At 43.4% G+C, this 26,046-nt stretch overlaps 1 protein-coding gene across 1 annotated transcript; it reads left to right on the forward strand.

Moving 5' to 3' along the window:
• DYNC1LI2 (dynein cytoplasmic 1 light intermediate chain 2) lies at nt 1–24,346 on the forward strand. The gene is made up of 13 exons (XM_080828253.1): nt 1–142; nt 319–392; nt 2,464–2,580; nt 6,629–6,859; nt 12,114–12,283; nt 13,346–13,439; nt 14,382–14,517; nt 16,738–16,849; nt 17,452–17,511; nt 18,318–18,359; nt 18,766–18,883; nt 19,868–19,984; nt 21,364–24,346. Exons 1-13 carry the CDS (start codon nt 36–38, stop codon nt 21,462–21,464), a joined length of 1,479 nt encoding a protein of 492 aa, XP_080684379.1. The 5' UTR covers nt 1–35; the 3' UTR covers nt 21,465–24,346.
• Nucleotides 24,347–26,046: the final 1,700 nt, after the last annotated feature.

A 26,046-nucleotide genomic window follows, 5' to 3' on the forward strand; every position in this document is an offset into this window, starting at 1 on the left:
GGGGGAGGGCCCTCTTTGTGGCTGCAGTTGGCAAGATGGCGCCGGTGGGGGTGGAGAAGAAGCTGCTGCTGGGCCCGAACGGGCCCGCGGTGGCGGCCGCCGGCGACCTAACCAGTGAGGAGGAAGAGGGCCAGAGCCTATGGTAAGACCGCGAGGCGGCCGAGCTGAGCCGGCTGGGCCGGGGAGGGCGCGGCCGGGCGGGGAGCCGGCCGGACTGGGCTGGACCGTCGGACAGTCTGACGGGCCGTCGCGGGCAGAGTAGGTCCAGTCGGGTCCATTCTAGCCCCGGGGCTGACCGCTCCGCTGTTGTCCCCACAGGTCCTCGATCCTGAGCGAGGTGTCCACCCGCGCTAGGTCCAAGCTGCCGTCCGGCAAGAACATCCTGGTCTTCGGTGAGCGCCGGAGGCGGGGCGTTGCCCGGGAAGCTGGGGTGGGCGAGATGGGCGCCCCTCTCACAGGTCCTAGCCTCTATCTCACCTCCCGTCTGCCCGCGCGGCCTGCCTCGCCCGGGAGGCTGGAGATCCTGGCTGGACAGCCGGAGCGTGGCCAAATCCACCTGCCTGAGGTTGGGATATCTCTTTTGGAGCGTCGAGTGATGCTGGCATGGAGTTGTCGGCACATTCCTTAGCCACTTGCCGCAACATCAGCCTTGCTTTAAATGCTTCTGATTTCCTGCCTTCATAGCCTCGAAGTTCACCAAATTGCTGGTGTAGGGACGGGGGAGAGAATATGAGAAGGTTAGGGGAAGGGGGTGGGGGAACGAGGTGACTTGGGGTCAGGGCTAGAGATGACACCGGGGCCACTTCTTCATCTTCACGAGTAGTGGACAGTTGGGGAGACTGCAAACGACAGTAGGTCTTGGAGTCCTTACTAGGGACTTCGCTCCATTATTCCAGCCCTTACTACTGGGTTACCTGGGTCATGTCCGTTAGTGTGTCTGGTCTCCGTTCCTTCTACAAGTGAGGGGGTTTGGTCAGGTTCATTCATCCAGAGAACCCATTGATTGAGTGGTTCTTGTAGGCTGGGCACGGAGACAGCACAGACATCCTTCAGACTTTGCACGAGAACCTCAGGTTAATGAGAGACTAACGTGTTGGTAATTGTGCTACACCATATTGGCATGGCAAGATTATTGCGGGAGCATCACATTGATGTTTTGGGGTCAGGTGTTTTGAAGGATGTCAATATGCAGGGGCACAGAGGGTTAGTGTTTGCAGAAACACAGAGGTGACAGGAGGGTGTGGGGGGTTGAAAGCTGCCAGAAGCTCCTTGTGGAAGGTGATGGATGAAGTAAATTGGGGCAGATATGGAAGACTGAAGGGTTGATGCTTTTTACTGGAGGCCCCTGAATCTCAAGGGTCTTTTTTTCCCCCCTCCATCCTCATCCTCCTGGCGATCACTGTTAGGGTGGCTTTCTCAGTGTGTTTGAGAGAAGTTTATGGTTTTTAGGTGATGGTCACTACAGAAGGTAATAGAGGACCTTCAGAGATCTTCATTAAGTGGGGCATCAAGGTCACCAGATCTGTGCTTTAGAAAGGGAATTCTGGGAGCAGAGTTGCTGGTGGCAAAAATGAGCAGGTATTGAAGTCAGGCTGTCAAGTGTTCACCATGGCCCAGATGGATTGTGGAGTGTCTGAATGGGGTAGTGGCATGGGGGATGGAGAGGAGGCCTTTGATCTGTGGAATGCCTCTCCATTCTCATGTCCTGTAATTCCATATTATTAAATCCCAGGGGTGCTTAGTAATGTTTCTGGGTGGTGGTTTGTTTTAATGTTTAAGGTTTCTTTTTCAGGGGTGGGGGTGGTTGTTAGTTGGTGGGAGGGGAATGAGAAGGTGCTTGATAATTACTGAGACTGTGCCTAAGAGTTCTGCTCAGGTCTGTAATTATTTTCATCAGTTTCCTAGTCTTCAGGATGGCTTATGAAAGAGAGGTACTAAAATCAAAAGTGAATAATAGCTTCTATTCTTCATGATGATGAGGCAGGATCAGACTTTTTTTCTAGTTCAAAGTTCCTGGGCTTTAAGGTTAATTATATTTTGAAGATTTCTTGCTTTTCTTATAGTAAAATTTATTTTGTGAGAAACTGACTCCACCTTTACTTTCACTTCTCCAAATGCATGTCTTATAAATTGTATGTATGCTGCCAGAGCGAGCACTGCATGTCTTATACATTGTAGATAGGGCCTGTGGCCCTGCCTTATTCCATGTAATAAAGGAATGACTGTGAAATAAGGATGACTGCAGTAGAATGTCATTTTAGATCTTAGGATTTGCCACCTTTATCACCATCCTCCTCAACCACTCTTAAAGCAAAGCCTGCTCTGTTTATGATGAATGCAGGTGAGACCTCGGCAGCAGGCTTTGCGTGAAATTCTCAGTTGTCACTTGTGTAAGTGTCAAGACTTCCCATCCTTGCCTAGAATAAATGGCACACTTTGCCTTCTTATGTATATTATTTGTAGGTGAAGATGGCTCTGGGAAAACAACCCTCATGACTAAACTTCAAGGAGCTGAGCATGGCAAAAAAGGAAGAGGCCTAGAGTATCTCTACCTCAGTGTCCATGATGAGGACCGAGATGGTAAGTGAAACGTTGATCTGTGTTAAGGGGCTTATGCATGTCTCAGACTCCATGGTTGTGGCTCCTGTAATGTGTTTAGGCATTCTCAGTTTTCTGTTTAGTTCTAAGAGAGTTAGTCACAGGGGAACAGATGAAACATATGTCTTTGTGGGACTTTATCCACTTTTTTTTAAAGTTTATTTCTTTAAGTAGTCTCTGCCACCATCGTGGGGCTCAAATTCACAGCCCCAAGATTAAGAGTCGCATGCTCTTCCGACTGAGATGGCCAGGCACCCCTACCCACTTTTCCTTTTTAGAGTATGTTAATAAAAATGAGGAATTGGGACCGTTAAATATTGCTCTGGGTAACCCCCAATTAAAAGGAGATGTTGAAGGTAAAGTTTCAAATGCACATAAAGGTAGTAAAAAAGATATTCTTAAAAGCTGTGGAAAAAATAAAAGCATAAATGCTTTGCACCTTTCTATGAGAGAAATGCTTGGCAGACTGATTTGGGCACACTTACTTTGCCACGTCCTACTGGAGAATCTGAAATCAGTATGATTCAGAGAATAACAGCTTAATAGATATTCACAGTAGCATTTTTCTGAGTCTTTTTGTGGCAGTGTAGAAATGCTGATTTCCTGTGTTTGTTTCAGTGGAGGAAATAGGAGGCTTGGAGATGATGTTCTCTCTTAACGCCTATCTCTAGATAAGGATAATGGATAGTAATAGTCTCTACCTACAGGGTAGTTGAGAATATTAAAAGTAAATGATAACCACTCTTATAAAGATTAGCTGTTATTTAAAAATTTTTTCTTGGGGCACCTGGGTGGCTCAGTGAGTTAAGCCTCTGCCTTCGGCCCGGGTCATGATCTCAGGGTCCTGGGATCGAGCCCCACATCGGGCTTTCTGCTCAGCAGGGAGCCTGCTTCCCCCCCCTCTGCCTACGTCTCTGCCTACTTGTGATTTCTTTATCAAATAAATAAATAAAATAAAATAAAAATTCTTTCTTTTAAGTATCATGATGAGTTGGATTGGAGTAATTGTTTTTGGTTACCACTACTCAGTAATGCCTCTTTTGTAAACTTTTAGGCTTTATGACTGGCTCTAAAACAAATAATCATTGGTATCTAGGTCTTTTCATTTGTAAGAAGGTTATTTCACCTAGAGTTGAAATACGTGTGTTAGATTACTTTATATTTGCCTTTACCCATTTAATCAGTAAGGATCACAGTATAAGGGTGATTATATAAGGGAGCAAATCCCACCACCTCTGGTTCCCCATTTCCTTATTGCTAAAATGAAGAAGATGGACCAGGATAATTCTTGATCTCCGAGAGTCATTTGATAGAGGTCATGGATAAGGCTCTCTTATTAAACCTTCGAGACCTGCATTGTATTAAAGTTAACTAAGTGGTCATGTTAGAACCCCAGAGACTTGGTTCCTGCTCCTCCTCTCCTAGCTTCCTTTGCCATGCTGAGCATTGCCTGAAAGTTGTGAAAGAAAGGTAGAAGGTAGGCCTGGTGCTGAGGGCTCTTGTGTAAGGATGACAGGCATTCGGGTGCCCAGCTGGGCCCACCAGCATCAGTGTGGGTAAGTCTGGGACTGAGGGGCCACTGAGCCAAGCTTGGAGGGCTTCATATTGTCTGAGTCTTGCATCCTGTTTTTGTTGGGCCGCATGGTTATTGTGGAAAGGGCTTGGGTTTTGGAGCCACCAGAACTGACTCAGAGTCCTGCTTCCATAATCACTAGTTGTGACTGACCTAAGCCCTCCACACCTCCGTTTCTTCGTTTGTAGAATTGGGTAATAGTACTGTTTTGTAGGTTGTTGGAATGAGAGGTGGCATATATTAGGTGTCGCCAACTACTTGAGACACAGTGGTAGCTCTCGTGCCATTTTGGAAGTTCAAAGCCTGGTGTAGTTATTCTGTGAATCTGCTTGTATCAAGATGACATAAATACATACCATACGAAAGCATCATATTAACCAATATTCACTTGCCTTTGAGTTGAAGAACCCGTTATTTCAGATTCTTTAAGGTTGCCTTAAAAATTTACTGGTCTCTGGCATTTTTCAGCCACCTACTTGCAGGTCTTTTTTTTGATTGGAGGAGTTGCCCTTACCAGTGGTTAGTTATACATCTTTCAGAAATAGTCTTTTTTATTGTTTGATGTGAGTGGGTTATAAATAATACATTTTGCAGACAATCACACAGGTAGAGAAAATGGTCTCTGGCTTATCCCTGGTTTGTGGTGGGACATGATGTGTCAGAGAGCCACTGCCTCCAGGGTTCTGGGCATCCATTTAACATCACATGTGGTGTGTATGATCTCCATGTAAGTGAGTGAGTATGTGTAGTGGGCAGTGGGAAGAGAAGCTGAAGAAAGGAACCATGCCTGGTGAGGGGTAGGCATTAAAATCAGTGCACTTCAGGTACAGAGCAGTATCTTTGAAGACATCCACAGAACCCAAACCAAAACCACTGTCTAAAATGTATTAGAATTTTGAAAGTTTAGTTAGTTGTAGATAGCTTATACTGCTGAAATGGTCATGAATATAACATTTTTAACAGCATTTGTTTTAATGAATCAGTTACACAAAAAAGGATAGCTAACAGAACATGGGTTTTTAGAGTGTATTTTGGAGTTTGTTGGGAAAGAAATTAGTGAAATGATACTGGTTGTAGGAGTTCTCACTCAAGGCACTTTTCTGAAAAAATATTTCTCAAAAATGATAACTAAAAGCTTTTTAAAATAGGTTATCTTTATGGAGACTTATCTTCTGTCGTTTGATCATCCAGGTATAATTTTGGAATCATGCGCTTTGTGAAATGTCAGTAGTTGTACATTTGTATGTATGTTTAACTTTTTATTATGGAAAAACCTTTAAAAATAGGTACAATGTAGACTTAGGATCATGAAACCCAGTGTATGTGTTATTTGCCTTGAACAGTTACCTTAAACAGTTCTGTAGCAATTTTATTTCAACTATACTCTAACTTCTCCTTTCACTCCACACTGGATTATGTTGAAGCAAATTTCAGACATTGTATCATTTCGTTTACAAATACTTCCATATGTATGTTAAAAATAGGGACTTTTTTTAAAGATTTTTTTATTCATTTGAGAGAGAGAGAGAATGTGAGAGCACAAGCAGGGACCTTGGGATCATGACCTGAGCCAAAGGCAGATGCTTAACGGACTGAGCCACCCAGGTGCCCCTTAAAGATAAGGATTTTTAAAAACATAGCCATATTCTTATTATACCAAAAATAACTAATTCCTTAATATCACCAGGCATCTAATAATTCATACCTCAACTTTTATATGTAATAATTTTATTTTGGCATTTAAACACGAAGATCTGTCTCTTTGGCACGCTTTGTAGTACGTGAACTCCCTGCTTAGTGTGCATGACAAGAAGAGCTTGTTTAACCGCAGGCTGTTCGGCACAGCTTACTGCGCCATAGATTGCTGATAGCTGAGAATGGATTACGTAGACTATGGTGCAGTTGACCAGTGAACATTTTAGCTTTTATATGTATCTTTTGATTCTTATTGAGAGCTAAAATGCCCTTCACTCTTTATTCCTCAGACACTGCTGGAATCTCTTTACATGTGGATATAACATATTATGGTAGTTAAAAATTTTTTAAAGTGTAGATAGTTCACTAGGCCTCTTGACCAAGGGTTACTGCTCACTGAGCACTTGGGCTCTTTTCCAATTAGGATTTCTTTTTGGTTTTGTCTGGAATTCTGTGGCTGTCACCTTCAAGTTTTCTTTTTTTGTCTTTTTCAAGATTTTATTTATTTATTTGACAGCACACACAAGCAGTGGAGCAGGGGGAGGGTAGAGGGAGAGAAAAAAGCAGACCCCACTAAGCTGGGAGCGTGATGCACTGATGCAGGGCTCAATCCCAGGGCCCCAAGATCATGACCTCAGCCGGGGGCAGATGCTTAACTGTGACTGAGCCACCCAGGCGCTCCTCAGGTTCTTGATGTGGCTTTTTTTCAGCTGTGCTGATGGGTTTTGTCAGGTAGTAACTTAACTTTACTACTTTTTTCAGATCACACACGCTGCAATGTGTGGATTCTGGATGGAGACCTATACCACAAAGGCTTGCTGAAGTTTGCAGTTTCTGCTGAATCCTTGCCGGAGACCTTGGTCATTTTTGTCGCAGACATGTCTAGGCCTTGGACCATGATGGAATCTCTACAGAAATGGGCTAGTGTTTTACGTGAGCACATTGATAAAATGAAAATTCCACCAGAAGAAATGAGGGAACTGGAACGGAAGTGTAAGTACAATAGGATTTTCGTAATTGGAAAATTCACTAGTGTCTATGGATGGTTCAAGCCACCTTCCTTTTCAGTGTCAAGAGGTTACAAAGCTTCCGTTACGGAGTATGTGGTTTTGTTTGCGCCATTATTTCAGAATTGCTCTTGTAAATTCAGTAGTCAAAAAGTATTTAAAGCAGTCTTATTCTCAAGCATCACAGTTGAAGAAAGTAGAAGAAATCCATATTCCTTGTTCTTCATTGGTTCTCTTTTAAAATAAGGGTTCTTTCCTCGCCTCTCAAATTTGAGTCAGTTCTGTGGGTCTTTTCATTTCTCTGTTACTCTGGCTGCTGAGTTAGCATCAGTGGGTGTGGAGACTTAACGTGGGATCTGCAGCTTGAGTCCATTGCCCTGGGATTCCATTGAGGCCCCATGGACACTCTTATTGTCAGGCTTAAAGGAAGCCCTACAAAAGACAAATCTTTCAGCTTCTACCTTAGTTCATTTTGAGATTCAGCAAGTATGATTTTAGTTAGAAATAGGGAGGTCATCTTTTTGTCATTAAAATGAAAGGCTGTTTTGAGACTAAGACACCCAAGTCCTTTTGACAACAGGGAACTTTCAAATTAAATGAAGTTTGTTTTGTTTTGTTTTTTCTTACTGTGATTCAGAAGCTTATTTTTCCTTTCCCTTGCTTCTGTGCACTTACATCAGCTTCTGTCCACTTGCCAGGGAAATGGGAGGGGCAGGGGCTGGGGCTGTGGCTGTGTGCAGCAGCAGCAGTCTTGGCCAGGGCAGGCTGGGCTCAGCCTGGCTCTTTGCCACAGGATGACATCATTCCCTTTAGTGAATTAATAAGGGCTTCTAGGGCATGGCACACAGGATCTTCACACTTACTGGCGGAAGGGTTCAGAAATTTTGATGTGTTTTCTAAATCAGCTCTCTGGCTGTGTGTCTTCCTATCATAAATTCCTCTTGTTCTTGTCCCACGTTAGCTAAAATGGGAGTTTAACATCTAAATCTTCAGTTTGCTGTGTGCATGTGTGTTTCCTAGGTCACCCGCATGTGTTCTACAGTGGTTGTTATGCAGCTCAGCTCATCTGTCTTCAACCACTGACCTTTCTAGATAATGACTCTTTTTCCCCTGGAATAGAGACCTTAAAGACAACTTCTTAGAATAGTTCTGAGGCTGAAGAGCTCTTTGTCTTTCACTGCCCATTTAGCGTCTTACCCAGATTAATGGGTTAGTACCCTGAAGATTTCAGTCTCTGAGTCTGTTTTCTTAGTGTTATAACCTTGTGAATACTTTTGAAACAAACAAATAAAATCAAGCCAAGCATATTGTTCTTTTCCAGATAGGAAAAGTGTCTGTCTTGTGCTGGGTCTGTCCTAGGCATCAGAGATGCACACAGCAGACAAGATGCCTGCTCCTGGGAGCTTGTAGTCCCATGAACTATTAAATTTATTTTGTGCTTAGTCATTGATGTCTGTCACTTAGGATTAGTTTCAGCTGCTTGTGACATAAAACCCAGAATAACAGGGGTTTAAACAAGACAAGTCGATTTCTCTGTCCTATAAATGAAATCCAGAGGTAAGCAGTTGAGGCCTGGAAAGCAGCTCTGGGAAGGCAGGTCAGAGATGCTGGCTCCTTCTGCTTATTGCTTTGTCATCTCTAGGGTGTGGTTCTTTTCCTCTGGACAACTAGAGCTGTAGCCTTCACATCCGTGTTCCAGACAGCACATGGAGGAAGAGGAAAAAGGGGCTGGAGGGTGCGTGTCTATTGTCTTCCTAAGGAGGCTGGAAAATGTAGTTCTGAATGGCCATATGTTCTGTGTATCAAGGTTGGGTTTGGTTATAAGGAAGAAGGGAAGAGAGGACACAGGCTGGCAACTAGCGATTACTGGAACCACGTCCATGCCTCCTGACTCTGCTTATCCTTCTGAAGGCCTCTGTTGTTTTCACCGCCCTTCTTCTGAGATGTTTGGATGGTAGTCATGCCTTTGTGCTGCATGTTGAAGGAGTGTCTTTGTTAGTGCTGGCTTTAGGTTACGTTTTCATAAAGCAGTCAGCCATTTTCTTGCTCATCAGACTCCTGCTTTGCAGATCAGTTGGACTCTAGGTTTTGTATTGAACGAGTAAAGGGCTGCACCCAGCCTAGTTCCAATCCAACACCAGTCTCCAGTCTGCTGAGTTTGGAATCCTGCTCCATGGTGGGCCACTCTTTCAGGTTTGGTTCCCCAGCAGCTCTGAGTCTATGGCATCTGTTTGACTGGCGGTGAGGGGGAGGGCAGAGCAACCCCAGAGCTGCTAGAAGGTGGTGCTTGTGTAGGTTAGTCTTTCCTGCTTTATGTCTGGGGCTTCCCTTGCTTATCAAATAGAGAAAAAAGATAAGGTGCTCTCTGTGGGATGTTTTCAGGATTGTGGAACCAGTGGGTGATCAAGGAGATAGGAGGGAAAAGATGAGAGAGAGAGAGAGGCAGCAGCTAGGGTAGAGCACTCTGATCTCCTTCCCCTTCCCACTCCCATGAGATGCTAAAGGGGGACCCCCAGGTGGACTGTGAAATATTGGCCATCCCACCATTGGAGAGAAATTGTTAATACTGTGGCATGTGTGCACCCTAAGGGAAATGCACATTTTATTACCTGAATTACATGGTCATTGTGTTTTTATCCTCCTTTTCACCAACCTCTATGTTTTGGACACTTACATTGCCTTCCAACTTACTTTCTAGAATGCTGAGTTATTAAAAACACGTGTGTTTCCTACAGTTGCTGGATAGCCGTAGTTAAGTCAGTCTAACCCCAGGCTTCCCAACTATTTTTACATCCTGGCATATGTAGAATACAGCAGTTCATGCAAGGCGCTGGGTGATGGAGTTTCCTGGGGCTCACCATTGGAGCTGCCCTAGCCCTGCCTCACTTCCCATAGCCACTTAGCTGACCTGTAACTTGCTCTAGGCTCTGCCATGCTCACTCTCTTGGAATTCCTGGTTGAGTGCCTTATGTGATGTTGGGCAATCATAGGTATTACCCAGACTTAAGGCATTTTATTTTCTATTGATTTGAAGATTTGTTAAAATCTTCACAAAATGCCCCACCCAGGGGGGGCACCTGGGTGGCTCAGTGGGTTAAAGCCTCTTCCTTTGGCTCAGGTCGTGATCCCAGGGTCCTGGAATCAAGCCCCACATTGGGCTCTCTGCTCGGCGGAGAGCCTGCTTCCCCCCACCTCCCTCCCCTGCCTGCTGTTCCGCCTGCTTGTGATCTCTGTCTGTCAAATAAATAAATACAATCTTTTTATTTATTTGTTTATTTTGATTTTTTTATCTATTTGTTTATTTTGATTTTTGATTTTATTTATTTATTTGATGGAGAGAGATCACAAGTAGGCAGAGAGGCAGGCAGAGAGAGAGAGAGAGGAAGCAAGCTCCCTGCCGAACAGAGAGCCCGATTCGGGACTCGATCCCAGGACCCTGAGATCACGATCTGAGCTGAAGGCAGAGGCTTAACCCACTGAGCCACCCAGGCGCCCAAATTCAATCTTTTTTAAAAAAAATGCTTTCAGGGAGAAAATTTGAGAACCTTTGATTTCTTCAAAATCCTTCAATAGCCATGCTAAGTTCATCAGAAAACCCTTCAATTATCTTTTTTTCTAAATATAGTAAAGATCTCTTGACTGTTTATATTGACAATGAAATTATATGAATGAGCTTAATGAAGAGAAATTGTGGGACACCTGAGTGACTCAGTTGGCTAAGTGTTTGCCTTCGGCTCAGGGAAGGGATGATCCCTGCGGTTCCTGGGTTTGAGTCCCACATCAGGCTCCTTGCTCAGCAGGGAGCCTGCTTTTCCCTTTGCCTGCACTGCTCCTTCTGCTTATATGCATGTGTGCTCTCTCTCTCTGACAAATAAAATCTTAAAAGCTTCTTTCCCTCTCTGTCTTCCTTTGCCTCTGCCTCCCTTAAAAAAATGTTTGAAAGGGGTGCCTGGGTGGCTGAGTGGGTTAAAGCCTCTGCCTTCAGCTCAGGTCATGGTCCCAGGGTCCTGGGATCGAGCCCTGCGTCGAGCTCTCTGCTTGGCAGGGAGCCTGCTTCCTTCTCTCTCTCTCTGCCTGCCTCTCTGCCTACTTGTGATCTTTGTCTGTCAAATAAATAAATAAAATTTTTAAAAATATATTTAAAAAAATGTTTGGAACCTGTTCTGTGGATGAAGAGTAGTATGTGCACCTCTCTTTAGGTTCTCTTTAACCCATTTATTTGCATTTTCTTAATGAGCATGTGGTGGATGAGACTAAAAGGCATTTTGGTCCTTTTGTCCCGTTGGGTATAGAGGGTATAGAGCTTCATGTTTGCTGCTCTGGCTCAAAGTAGCTTTAAGTATCATATCCTTGTTTTCTGTCCTGACATGTAAGTCTTGAAGTACCCATGAAAAGCTGTGGGTCTTTGAGCTTTGTGTTCACTTAGCTTCACCAGGGCGATGGACCATTCTCAGCCTGAAGGCACTCCTGTGAGATTGCACTCTTGGCCTGAAGTAGTGACTGCCTGTGCCAAGAAGTGGACGTTATACTGCTGTCTCCTTCGTGTGTTAGGCGGGAACAGGTTGTTCAGCATTGCACAGTGACTCAGGATCTTCGAGAGATGAGACTGAGTCCACAAGAGTGAGGGTGATGAAGAGATGTGGATGGGCTGGCCAAGTCCTGCCTCGCTCCTTAGTGCAAACATGTGTCAGCTGAGTGGAAACAGCATGTTCTTGTGGAATTCAGATGGTTTTACGAGTCTCATTTTTTAAAAATATTAGATATATAAGAAATGTGGCTTTTTTCATAATAGAAAGTATTAAGACCTTAGAAATTTTTAAAACCTATTTAAGGGGCACCCGCCTGGTACAGTTGGTAGAGCGTGCAACTCTTGATCTCGTGGTTGACTTTGAGCCCCACATTGGGTGTAGAGATTACTTAAAAATAAAATCTTTTAAAAAAGAGTAGGTAAATAAAAAAAATTAAAACCTGTTCAAGAGTTGAATAATTTTTAAATTTTTATTATTTCAAGATGTCCAGGGGTATGTCTTTGCTGCTCTGACGTTACAGTGCTCAGACTGAATATGTCAGAATTGGGATTTTGCGTCACTACCTCCAAATCCCTAATACCGCAGTAGAGCAGAGTTGGGAAGTTTGTCATGACTATGTTTTGTGCTTATTACTGCCTTTTTTGGTTTTCTAAAACTGGTATGTGTGTTTTTTATTTGTGTGTGATTTTCTTTTCCATTTTTCACCTGTAGTTGTGAAAGATTTTCAAGACTATGTTGAGCCTGAAGAAGGTTGTCAAGGTTCCCCACAGAGAAGAGGACCTTTGACGTCAGGTCCTGATGAAGAAAATGTTGCCTTGCCTCTTGGTGACAATATGCTGACTCATAACCTGGGAATCCCAGTGTTGGTGGTATGCACAAAGGTATGTGCCAGGGAATTGTAAATCTGGCTGGGTTTGGCCAGTGTACAGTCACCATCTGAAAGAAACCAAGGAGCTTTACTTGCATGTCTTCCTAAGGGAGAATTGTACTAATTCGGGATCCATTAAGGTACATTGAATAGGTCAGGCTAGAGAATATTGTCATTTAGTGTTGTTGCTGGAAACATGACATCACTCACTTTGTTCATAGTTTGAGTTAATCTCTCCATGAAGCACTGTCAACTTTATTGAGTGATTCAAACTTAAAACTAAAAGCAGTTTTCTTAAGGCTCTGTGAACCAGTTGGTCTAGCCCAAGTTGATGGTAAAAAATAATAATAAGAGCAGAATTCTTTAGGGTTTTGGTCTCATAAAATCTGTTTTTAGATGATTTTAGATGATTTTAAAATCTGATTTTAAAATCTGATTTTAGATGATTTTCAGAAAGGAACATAACATTCAATAGAAAAAGAAGGAAGGGAATGCAAAGTTTCAATTTCTTCTACCCTATAGAATGATGACGTGGGAATGAAAAGTTCAGTCAGAGAGAAATAAAGTTGTTTTGGGTTTTTGGACACCTCACTCGCTCAGTCGGAAGACCCTGGGGCTCTTGATCTCAGGTCGTGAGTTTGAGCCCCACATTGCATGTAGGGATTATTTAAATAAATAAATAGAGTTAAAACACACACAACATTTTTGGTTTCAAAGGTACTTTATTCTCAATCACAAAGTGTGCCATTTGCAGTATATTCTGTGAAACAGTCCTATGGAGTGTGCAGTGCACAGCCATGTCCCATGGGCCTGCTTCTTGATGTGACTGTGTTTAATTCTTAGAACAACTGTGAGGTGATCAGACTGTTCGGTCCCCACTTTACAGCTCTGGAAACTGTGGTCCAGGGTGAAAGAAAAATTCCCAGTTGTTTTTGACTCTTGTCTAATTAATGCTTAGACCTTTGGCTATGGCTTTATTCTTTGGAACTATGAAACTTTAAAGATGACGCTGTTCCCATCTCAGCAGGGAGAGAAGCAAAAAGATGACTCCTTTCTCTTTCTGCCATCCCTGCAGTGTGATGCGGTGAGTGTCCTGGAGAAGGAGCATGATTACAGGGACGAGCACTTTGACTTCATCCAGTCACACCTACGGAGGTTCTGCCTCCAGTGTATCCTTGGAATGCTGTGTCAGGGCATCAGAGCACAGACTCCCCCGCTCTGTGCCAAGCCAGGCTGTTGTCCAGACGGGGCATCTTCAGAAAGCTCAAGTACTTCCTGAATTCAGAACAGTCTTTTTACTAATTTTGTATTTTACTGTATTGGAATTTGAGATGTACTTTTGTGTCTTTCATCACTTTTTTTTTTAATGCTCTACATTTAATAAGGCTTTCATAGTAAGAAAAAAGCTGATATGGGTAGTCTTACTACTAAACTACTTTTGTCATATCTTGGAAATCTTTTTAAACTTTGCTTTTTTGCAGAAAAAGTAAATTACCCAACACAATATTGGTTTCAATGCCACACAGTTTTTCCCATATGTTTGTTGTGTGTTGTCCTTGAGAGAGATAGCGTGTCAGCAGTCTTTTGAGTCTTACTTCTGTAAAAATATGATAGCAGTTGGTGCTCTGGAATATGGGGAGGAGGGATAGGTCCCTACCACTTCCTCTGGGCCTTTTATCTTGTCTAGCTCAGTGAAGGGTGCTGCTACATGTTAGGTACCCATGTCTTTGATGTGCTTAATGATAAACTGGATCCCGTGTGCACATCTGTCTAGGAACGAATCTGTGTACCTTGGATATGCTGAGGGTGTTTTTCTGGGCTCACCTCAGAGCCATTAACTTGACTGCTTAGGAATCAGCCTGATGGATCAAAAGGTAGCAGTCTCTGTGTTAAATGAAGTGCATGGTCTGCCAGCATTGACATGCTCTATGCATTTGACATGTTCATCTGTTATGATTACTGTTTTAGTTTTAAAAGTTTTAATGCTTTCTAGTGATCATGTATTGATCAAAAACTGATTCACCTGTGAGTAGTACTTTGAGGATTATGCTTGCATGTGTTTGCTTTTATCTTTTTGCAAGGAATTTGTTTTCCTTAAGCAGATTGATTAGATGGAGCAGCCTTGATTTACACATCAGTGAAGGAGGAGAAAAACCTCGACTTATTGTATAAGTACATTGTTCATAAAACGTATGGCTTCCACTTTATCACACCTGCCTTAGTTGTGGAAAAGGATGCAGTTTTTATGTGAGTTCCATATAGGTTATTTCAAATCCTTTTTTGTTTCAAATGCTTCTTTTTATAGTACATTTACCCTTTGCATTTTATCCTTCCTAGTGAGGTTCCTTCTGTCTCTGTTGTACATAGCCAGCTTTCTGCTGCCTTGGGGTGAAGTGCTTGGGCTGGACCTCACAGGGGATAGATACACCCAGCTCCTCTCCAGATGAGTTGCCATTCTGCCTCTACTCTAAGGGAAGTAAGTGAAGTGAGGCCAGGGGTGCTGCCTTTCTTCATTCTTCATTGAGAGCAAGGTGCCAAAACTTAAGCTAGCCATTTTTGCCACTTGTTGTCAGCTCTGATAGAATACTGGCTGGAGGAGGGAGTTGAAGTGTAGGGAACTGGGCTTTGGGAAGCCTGATCTCTTCTATTGAAGTATGTGATTTCTCTGCCCATTGGCCGGGAAGATGGCAAGCATCTTCCCTGGTGGACCTAGTCGGCACGGACTTCAGCTATACTGAATACTTACTGGGTTTTTGGCATTTCATATTTTAGTAGCTACTGGGGCTGATGGTCTTGGGCAGAGATTTAGATACCTGTTTGCTCCACTTTGTGTCTTTCTGTCCCTGGAGAATGATGAGCATTTTGGATGCATGAGTGAATGTTGAAGCTGTGTGGCCTCCGAGAGGACTTGTGCTAGTAGATTAGTGTTTTAAGCTTAAATATTCTCTTGACTTGGAAATTACAGTTCTTCAGGAACTACTGACACTTCCTAGATGCACAGGTTCTATGCTAAGGATGCTGAAATGAACAAGATGTGGTCCCTGCACACAGGACTAGAGGGCAGGGGTGGGGCAGTAATGGGGTAGTGGAGGCAGTGTGGCAAGGAGGGCAGAGGGGGTGATGGGGGAAGGCTGAGTGTGTGTGCCAAGCAGGCCAGAAGGAGTGGAGGGGCAGGAGGGACAGTTTCTGAGAAGGCTGAAGATGTGAAAGCCAAGAGCTGTGGGGACTGAATAGGGTTGCTTCCTGGACATTCAGGAAGAGCCTGATTCGGGCTGCTTACGGATGGCAAAGCTAGAGCCTAAGATGGATTTTAGAGAATTGTTGTCCAGAGCAATCAGGCAGGCAAAAGAGACACAAGCTCAGTGAGTGGTATGTGAGTGCCCAAATCACTTGGGATCCTGAGGAACAGGAAGCCCAGGAAGATGGACTGGGGACTGGGGCTGTTGTGGAGAGGCGAAGCATCTCACAGCTTCCGAAGGCCGCCTGGGTCCTGGTGGCATCTTGATCACACCTTGTCCCTTTGTGTCTTTGATCCTGTTGGTAGTTTAGCTCTTTGGAAGCTGGTGAAGTCAGGGTGGAGCACCCTGGCTGAGAACGCGGTCTGGTCACAGACCTGTGAAGCAGGGGTTATGTGGGGAAAGGGAGTCCTGCGAGAACAATCAGGTGCCATTTTGTACAGCTTGTAGAGTTCAAAAGTATGTTGTGTAGGGCTTTTTGCAGTTGCTCTTTCAGGAGAGCCTGGTGGAAGGCAGCTATGCTCACCACTATACCACCAACGCTGCAGCAGGAGAGCCTGGTGGGAATGTAGGCTACTGCAGCGTAACTTAATGGAACCTGGGTGCCATCCTGCTTAGCAAAATCAGTCAGGGCAGCACCCATGTAGGAGCCTCAAGGACTGCTTGTGTCCCTTTGCGTTGGGGCCCAGGTGAGTGTAGGTGCCCTCGTGCCCTCCTTTGCTCTGTATCTTCCCACACCAGTAGCATTAATGAAGCAGTCCATAAGAAAACTTTTCAGAAGAGTTCTCAGAGAGAGTTCCTCTGCACTGAAGCCGGAGACAAACAGTCTCTTCCTGAGCTCTGTCCTCTATGCTGTTCTCTGCATCCTCTGCTGTCAGAGTAAGGCCCCATTGTGTCCTTGCTCTTCTGGGTGGAGCCACGTGAAAGCTCTGAGCACTTCCTGTGGGTCAGCATGTGTAGTCCATAAGCTCTCATTTTGGCTCCTTGGATATTGGGCCCCATGAGCTCAGTCTGGAGTAGGTCCTGCGATATCAAGCTGGTGGGTTATGCTGGCACTAAACGTTGACTTGTCTGCCACAAGCTACAAGCCAGCCCCAGCAACTACAGACCAGATCTTGTGGGAAAGGCTTTCATCTGAGAGCCCTCTCTAACTGGGAATGTGCTCTAAAGTCTAAAGTGCTGTGAGACAGTCCCAGGAGAAGCAAATCAATCCCCATTTCCTTGCTTTTAGACCTGCAGGTTGGGACAATGAAAAGAAAATAGCAATTTTACATGAAAATTTCACAACTGTGAAGCCAGAAGATGCATATGAAGATTTTATTGTGAAACCACCTGTGAGAAAGGTACCCGTGTCAGTCACTTTGAGTTATAGGGTCTATGTTTTATTGGAGGTTTCTTTGTTTGTTTGTTTTGTAAGACAAGAAACCTATAAGGAAAATATGTTTTGCATATTGAACCACTTCCAGGGGAAGAAAAAAGTAATCCAAGGGCCTTTAAAAAAAAAAAAAAGTCAGCTCAAGTCTGGTGTTAAGTAAATGGCTCCAGGTGGTGGGGCATGAGTGATGGAGTGCCCACATGGAGTTGGGCTGAAGTTTCCCACTAAGTCCTAACAGTCCACCACTGCCTCTGGATAACTGTTAGGAGATCCTTGTGCTTCTCTGACCTGCAGGGTTAGGGTTAGGGTTAGGGCCAGGCCCCGATCTGGGATGTGTTTAGAACCTGCCAGACTTAAATATGTCAGTTGGCCACATGCCAAGGCTGGTCTTGGAACTGAGTTGGTTCCAGACTAGGAAAAACATAATGGTGCATTTGCAGCAGGGACTCTCCCCAGGAGTGTCCCGTGTTGAGACCCGAGCCCAGGATTCTTCTTTCATTGAGAATTTTGATAGTAGTTTGGGTGTTCTTGCCCTGTGACCACAAATGAGTATGTCACTTCACTTCACAGCTGGTCCATGACAAAGAGTTGGCAGCGGAGGATGAGCAGGTGTTCCTAATGAAACAACAGGTAAGAAGAACCTGTGAGGCCAGAGCAGAGACCTTTTCATGCGTGAAATGCCAGCCCCCTGGGGTGAGGCTGAGGCCATCACAAAGAGCTTGCAGCATTAATGGGCTTTTAACCAGGTCTCCTTGTTCTCTCCCATTTCTAGCATTGGTACAGAGTAGGGGTTAGACTGTTTGCCTCAGGTGATCCCCTGCCTGCTTGCAGATTCTCAGCAGTGTGAAGTTTAGTATCATTTTAAGTAACCTTTCTCTCTGGAAACTAGGTTTCCTGACATAATACCTCCTGTATTGACAGTTTACCAAGTGCCTTGACCTCACTTCCATTATTTTACATAGCTCCACACAGCCCTGTGCATGAAGGCAGGAGAGCTGACATATCCATTTTTTAGGTGAGGAGAGTAACTTCCCCAAGCTGAAAATTGGGGATGGAAACCCAGTTTGACCTTTCTGTTTTACTAGCAGAATCGTTAGACCTTTCTCTTAGCGGTGTCACGGGGTCTGCCTGATGGTGCAGGCAGCTCAGCGGGCTGGAGTGTTGATGGCTCGTTTGCCGACCGGTCCTGCCTTCTGTGCTCTCCTTGCTTCCTTAGCTCCAGAACTGGTTACTTGGATTATTTTTTTCAATATATACCAAATTGCAGAATTTAAACTTTCTGCATGCATAATATTAAATCTATGGCTTGGTTGTTGTTCATGGCGCCCTCTAGTGGAACACTGGGAAGTAAGTGTTTCTGCAGAGTGGACTGGAAGTGTTTTTTCAGTGCACTCTGCAGGCCTTGGTTAATGGCCAATATGTCCCTCTCTTTGCAGTCACTCCTCGCCAAGCAGCCAGCCACGCCTACGAGAGCCTCTGTGAGTACCTTAAACTAAACAGGGTCAAGGCCCAGTGTTGTAGGTGTCTTCAAGCTTCATGCCATTATTTCTAAGAGCCTATATTTGTGTGGGTTTTTGTATTTTCTTGGGAATTTGGTTTCTCTGAAGGCCCAGGGCCAGGAACATAATAAGGACTCAGGAAATGTCTGATGAAGGAATATAGCTCAGGGAAATAGAGTGAGCAGGCTTTATTATCTTGATCTTGATATCTCTTCTCTAAGGAGAAACCAAAGTCTAGAAAGAGACTGAACTGGAACAAACTCCCAGTCCTGCCACCTGTCTCCTTAGACTGAAAAATATCCTGCAGAGAATGTCTTCATTTTTGGAATATGTATTTCCTGTTATTTTTATGCCTCTGTGTAACTTGGGCTGGTTTTGGACTTAGGAATCCCCTGCAAGAGGACCCTCTGGCTCCCCAAGAACTCAGGGCCGGGGAGGGCCAGCCAGTGTGCCTAGCGCCTCCCCAGGCACATCAGTAAAGAAGCCGGACCCAAACATCAAAAGTATGTATCCTGTCTCTGGAGAGTGCTTAGTCTTAGGCCTGAGCCCTGAAGGGCCTCCGTGGCTAGGTTTCAAAGGTGGAGACTCATGGCAGCTGGGCTGTTCGCTTCTCCCAAGAAGGGGCTGGTTTCCTCTTTTTCTTGCTCAAAGGGAGGGGGCTCACGGTTGACAGAGACCAAGGCCTGTCCCTTTGTTGGAATCAGTGACCTTTGCATCTAAGACCCCAGTTAGGCCATGCAGGTTCCTTCAGAGAGAAATACAACATAAGAAATACAACATATAACATAAGGCACCTGGGTGGCTCAGTGGGTTAAAGCCTCTGCCTTTGGCTCGGGTCATGATCCCAGGGTCCTGGGATCGAGCCCAGCATCGGGCTCTCTGCTCAGCAGGGAGCCTGCTTCCTCTTCTCTCTCTCTGCCTGCCTCTCTGCCTGCTTGTGATCTCTGCCTATCAAATAAATAAGCAAAATCTTAAAAAAAAAAAAAAAAAGACTTTTTTGGGGTGCCTGGGTGGCTCAGTGGGTTAAGCCTCTGTCTTCAGTTTAGGTCGTGATCTCAGGGTCATGGGATCGAGTCCTGCATCGGGACTCTGCTCAGCAGGGAGCCTGCTTCTCCCTCTTTCTCTCTGGCTGCCTCTCTGCCTACTTGTGATTTCTCTCTCTGTCAAATAAATAAATAAAATCTTTTTAAAAAGAGCTTATAAAACTTTGAAAAACACTGCCTTGTAGATGGGGAGATGACGTGGAGCATGAGTTATATTATGTCCCTAAACAGATAGAAAATGTAAACAGGTTTGCACTTAATTAATCATGCTAACATGTACTTAGTCTTGGCAGTGGCCGTATATAAGGAGTCATAGTGATTGAACGTGCTTAGTGTGTGGGGAAGATGATAGCCACAAATGGATAATTCCAAGCTGAAAACTAGTTTTGTGGTGGTGTTGAGTCGTCCAGTGGTGTGATGCTATTTTTCTTAATGTTTCTATAGATAATGCCGCAAGTGAAGGTGTGTTGGCCAGCTTCTTCAACAGCCTGCTGAGTAAAAAAACAGGTTCTCCTGGCAGTCCTGGTGCTAGTGGTGTGCAGAGCACAGCCAAGAAGTCAGGTACCGAAGGGCCCTTGGAGACCTCTGATCCTTGTGGTTGACCAGCACTGGAGGTGGGGGTGGGGGGCACGAGTGGACAGGAGCGTCTGCCTTCACCTGACGTGCAGATCCTCCGTGTTCTGAGCAGCCAAGCAAGTAAGCTCCTTCCCACCTTATACCGAGCAGGACACTTTATAGTAGGATTACCTTATTAGCATGCAGGTTTCCTTGGCACATTTAAGGTAGAATTTATGTACATTGGGTTCTCAGGAACTGACTGTTGGGTGAATTGAGGTACATTCTAAACTGTACATGTGACTGTGATGTCAGAGCTATTCATGGGAGGTCATGGTCAAGAGTGTAACATTGATATTTTATTTATGATATTTAGTATTCTGTGATGCTTTACAAAGATTTTTGTTCACTGTGCCTAGTCTTGCCATGAGCTGGAGCCTGTGACCCTCCCTGTCTCACTGGAGGGTCGTCCTTTCCTCCTCCATGAAGCTCCCCACTTGTCACACATACTCCTCTCTTGGCAGCCCACCCTCCTATCCTTCCTTGTGGGCAGTAGGGCAAGTCTATGACTTTGAGGCCTCTGAAACAGAAAAGCCAAGTTCCTTGGGAATTACCCATTTTGCCAGGAAGCTTGAGACCATAAGGGTTTTTGCTTTTACTTTTCCATTGACCATAAGAAATGTTAATACAGTATTTTCCCTAATTGGTGTTTTCAGATGAGAGGAGGTCCACAGGAGATCACTCCATGCTTAGGTCAGCCAGACCTTCAGGGACTCCTCAGTTCTTAATCTCAGTTGGGTCTGGTATCCCAGGCTGCAGGCTGGTATCCCCTAATAGGAGATAAGGGTCATTTCCAGGCCTCAGTTAGCATTTGATAACAAAAGAATATGAGGAATGACTTTGTGCAGTATTGAAATGTCTGGCTTTAGTCTTATATTCTTACTGAAACATGGTGTTTCCGGACTACCCATGTGAGTTCGAGTGTTGTAATTAAAAACAAAACCTAAACACCTGTTCTGAGGCACAGAACGTAGTTTTTGGTATACCAGAAACTTACATACCGCCTCTAAGAAGGAGGTGATGACAGTGCATGGGGTTGGAGTTGGGTGGTAAGAGTGTTTTCAGAAAGGCCCTTACATTTGGCACAAAGGCATCCCTAGGCAGGGGGCAGTTGTGTATCCACGGGAACACAGACCTGTGATGTTTGGAATTGAGAAGGGATGAATTAGGGGATCTCCTTATAATCATTGCACTGACAAAAGACTTGCTTTTATTCTTACTGAGGTTGGTATCGCCACAAATGATTACAGAAGTCTGTGTAATTTTAAATGTTCCTTTTAGGAAAATAATTTCCCCCGTCACTGCTGACTTTTTTTTTTTTAAAGGACAAAAGACTGTGTTGACAAATGTTCAGGAAGAACTGGATAGAATGACTCGAAAACCAGACTCCATGGTAACAAACTCTTCAACAGAAAATGAAGCCTGATCCTCCTTAAAAAGTGCATATGTAAAATGACCAAATAACTATGTATATTGATCTGCTAAGACAAGGATTTTTCTGATATGGCACATGCTATCAGTTTTTTGGGGCAGGGGAGATGAACTTAAAAAATACTTCATTGACTCGTCCGAGTATGAAATGCACATTTAGGAAGGTTACGTGTCAGACCCCTTTGTTAAGGATAACCCTTGGACTCTCAGGCATGCGGCTCTCCCGTGGGAAGCAAGTGCAGCTGGGCTTCTTGTGGAAGGGAAGGTAGATGAGAGGAAGAAGACCTGCTTTCTTTCAGGGTGGAGCAAATGAGACCAGGAAATCATTGATCAGAGGGTGGTTAGTCTGACCAGTTGCGTGTTAGCAAATTCACTTGTTCTTGGGAAGCAGATTAAGTAGCAGAAAGTCCAGGAAAGAGAAAGACTGAAAGGAGGAATGAGAGAAGTGATGGTGGGGAAGCCGAATGTTGAAGGAGATGCGGAAGGCAGAGATGAGCAGTGTGAGTAAATACTGTGTGGTCGGTAGAAAGTCGAATAATCATTTTTAAGGCTTAAAATCAAAAACATTTCCAGACTAAACAATAAGAAAAATGGGAATTAGACATGTTCTGAATGCATCTTTAACTTATGACAGATGTGTAGAGTGTGGGGGTGCCTGAGTCAGGTGGAGTTGACACGGGTGGGGAAGATGGCGGCTGCCTCACAGTCACGTGTGTGGCCCAGGCCATGTCTCGTGGGACGTGCTGGGCTCCACGGGTTTGCATCAGGGCAGACAGTCACTGTGGGGTGTGTTTAAAGTCAGCAGTTACAAAATTAGTTTACTTTGAATTGTTTTCTAAATAGCTCCTGCTTTGTTTTTTAAATTAAAATAAATTTTTTTATACTACCACAGGCTGGCCTACTAATAGAGAATGGGTAACCAACCTCTCATTTTACCATAATGCAATGTGCTACAGAAAGTTTGAGGGAGGTTTGTAATGTAATTGCACTCTGAATTGGCTTGCACCAATCCCTGCCTTACGGTCTGTGGAAACCTTCACGGAGTTCCATTGATGCAAAAGGGTCTTGTCCTAGCTCTCTGGTCTGATCATTGCTATCAGATGGACAAATAAGTGTGAATGTTTTATATTGAAAATGGAAATGATACATTTCTCTTGTTTGTGTTTTTCATAAAGTGTAGCGTTTGTTTGTGTGTTTTTTTTTTCTTATGGAAATAAGTGTTTCAGTGTTTCCATTTAGGGCAAATTTCATACACATCGTCATGTCATACCACCATTCTGGAAATGATTTCTGTGGATTTGAAATGGCACTTTTAATTTTATACGTGATAGAACATTTGAATGCAAACACTACCATTAATATAATGTATAAAACATTTGTTGTCAAACCAAGGGGAAAAAACCACAGTTCACTTATGTGGAGTTTACTTTTTTTTATATGAATGTTTGTTGTACTGTGTCTGAGCATAACTTCCCTAATGTCATTACTTTTACATACCACATACATACATTTGACTGACCACTAACATAGTACTGGGCATAACTTAATATCCTGTGTTATATAACAAGACAAGACTCTAAGACTGTCTTGAATTGCTTTTTTGTAAAGGTCTGAACACTGTTAAGGAGAAAGCTGAGTATTTAGTTGCCTTTCCGACAAACAGAAACACGTTCCTTGTGCCAGTTTTATTGTTAAAAATACACTTTTTCACCCCTTTTTAAATTCAGTTTTTGTTTTTAAATGTATTGTGGCTTCCAATTACTAGATTGTCCAGATAATGACAGTAAACTGACTGTATAAGGATAGCTGTGGTGTAGTGACCAATAGATGCCCAACAGCTGTGGCCACACTGATGATGGAGTCACTTAACCCCTCTCTCCACAGCAGCTGGGGTGGGGGTGGGGGCAAAATGAGTGACCTCAGAAATAAGAAAGAATTATTGGAAGGCACATGCCTACAGGGGATACAGTGTGATTTCAAATTGTAATGCAAAATTTTACTTTAAAAAAAATTTTTTTGTCATTTAAACTGAAAAGCACTTTTGTGTCAATATAAAATGATGAAATGCTAAGACACCTGTCTTGTGAGGGAAGGTTTCTTGGAGATCACTTTTAGTTTCTCATGACAAGTGGATGCTCCTAGTAACAGAAGACACTGGTGCGTGTAATTTCATGTGCTCAGTGGTTGCCAAAGTCTACCAACTTTGGGGAGCTGCAGGGTTCTTTTGTGGGGGAGGTGGGGAGATATTTTGTTATTTCGGGGTTTTCAAGCAGTGGAACCAAAGGCCGAACAGTAAACAGCCTTTACTTTTTAAAGTAAAACTCGTTTTATTTGCAGAATACACTTGTATGGTAGACTGTTAAGACAATTTTATGACTATTTATATATATTATAGTGGTTACATCTGCTGTTTGTCTTTAAAATGGAAAAATCAAAGAAATAAGCCCAACCTTGAAGACGTGGCCATAAGGGCCATGAATTGGTCTTTCCTAAAAATGCAACGGGTATGCTGCTAGAATTATTTAATTTTGTTTGCACTTTTTTTTTTTTGGATTGGCATTTTAAAATCATTATTTAAACTGAAGACGTTGTTATTTTTTATTAGTTTAACAAAGTTGAAAGTGACTGCTCTGTACATCATGACCTTAACAATGTTGATGCTGTAAGTGAAAGTTCACTGTCATCTCTATACTAAGTTTATTGGTGTTTTTAACTTAAAATTAGGACTGCAGATTATTCCCCCACCAGCCTTAGTCCAGGGGTGTGGCTCTAGCCGGATGCAGTTATGCAGTCATGTGGAACCTTGCTTTCTAGTGCTGGAAGAGAAGATGTCTCTAATTACTGGCTTCAATAAACATGAATCCAGACTGCTTACAACTTTTGGTGGCTTTCTTTATGGTAAATCATCTCACTGGAGATAAAAGTTGAATTGTCTGCTAATCATATGGCCTGTCTACCATGTAGCAAAAAAATGTATACCTCTTTCACTAAAACCTAACAGAAATTCTGTTAAAGAAGAAACATCTTGAAGCCATATTTTGAAGTATGTGGAGTTCTAAGCTGGGTACAGTACAGTGGGGTTTGTGAGTTATCCAACATATTTTCTTTCCTCTTAGATAACTTTTTTATCGACTGAATTGGGCTACTTTTACTTAACTAATTTAGAAGCTTCAGGCTTCATAGAGGAATTTCGAGCAACTATACCGTAATTTTTTTTTAATCGATTTAAATGGGGAACAGTAAAATATGTTCAAGAAAATCATATTTGTTGTATTAGAGGTACCTAGTTTCTGTTTATTACATTTAAGCATGTTAAATTTTTGTTCTTTAAAGCTGATTTATAATACACATTTCCTTCTAATTTCTTATTTTGAAAAATTATAAACCTACAGAAAAGTTGAAAGTATATTGAATGCTTATGTTCTTTTTTTTTTTTTTTTTTAAAGATTTTATTTATTTGACAGAGAGAGAGTAGGCAGAGGGGCAGGCAGAGAGAGAGGAGGAAGCAGGCTCACCGCTGAGCGGAGAGCCCCATGCGGGACTCGATCCCAGGACCCTGAGATCATGACCCGAGCCGAAGGCAGAGGCTTTAACCCACTGAGCCACCCAGGCACCCCAATTCTTTTTTTTTTTTTTTTTTAACATAGATTCACCAGTTTTTAACATTTTGAAACATTTGGTTTTTCTTTCCCTCCATTTCTCTGTCTGCCTCTCACGTGCATACACAGATGCATGCACATACACAGTTTTCCCTCCCTAAGTCATTTAAAGTAAATTTTAAACATCAGGACATTTTACCCATAAATATATTTGCTAAGTCCAGGTCAGTTGTCTTATAGAAAATCCCACATTCTGGATTTGTCTTTTTTTGTTTCCTCATGATTCAATTCAGGTTAAATGTTTTTTGCAAGGATGCTACATAAGTGAGGTTGTGTATGTTCTAGGGCATCACATCAGGTTGTCCTGTGTTGAGTGATGTTGGGTTTGATTCTTTGGTTAAGGTGGTGTCTCCTAGATCTATCCAGAAAACTGTGGGTGGTACCATTGAGTATCTTGGTCTTTAGCCACCTTTTTTTTCTTTTTTTTTAAGATTTTTTTTATTTGAGAGAGAGCATGAGAGGGGAGAAGGTCAGAGGGAGCAGACTCCCCATGGAGCAGGGAGCCCAATGTGGGACTCGATCCCAGGACTCTGGGATCATGACCTGAGCTGAAGGCAGTCGCTTAACCAACTGAGCCACCCAGGCACCCTTCAGCCACCTTTTACACATTGGTTGTAGCATCCACTGATGATCCTTGCCTAAATCAGTTATCTCATTAGGAGTCTTAAATGGCTGTATTCTTATCCCATCATTCCTCCTGCATTTATTAGCTGGCTTTCATATATAAAGAGTTTTCTGTCTTCCCTCTCCTTTTTTGGGTGGTTGTTTTTGCTGTGAATTTTGTAATTCAGAGTGTTATAATCCAATAACTCATTCTTTCTGATGCTCAAATTGCCCCAGATTTGATGAGTATGAACCCCTTCAGCCAACTCTGTCCTTTTTTCTTTTTATTGAGCTATAATCTGCAACATAAAATTC

This window comes from Martes martes, assembly GCF_963455335.1.
Source record: "Martes martes genome assembly, chromosome: 17".
Lineage (NCBI taxonomy): Eukaryota > Metazoa > Chordata > Mammalia > Carnivora > Mustelidae > Martes > Martes martes.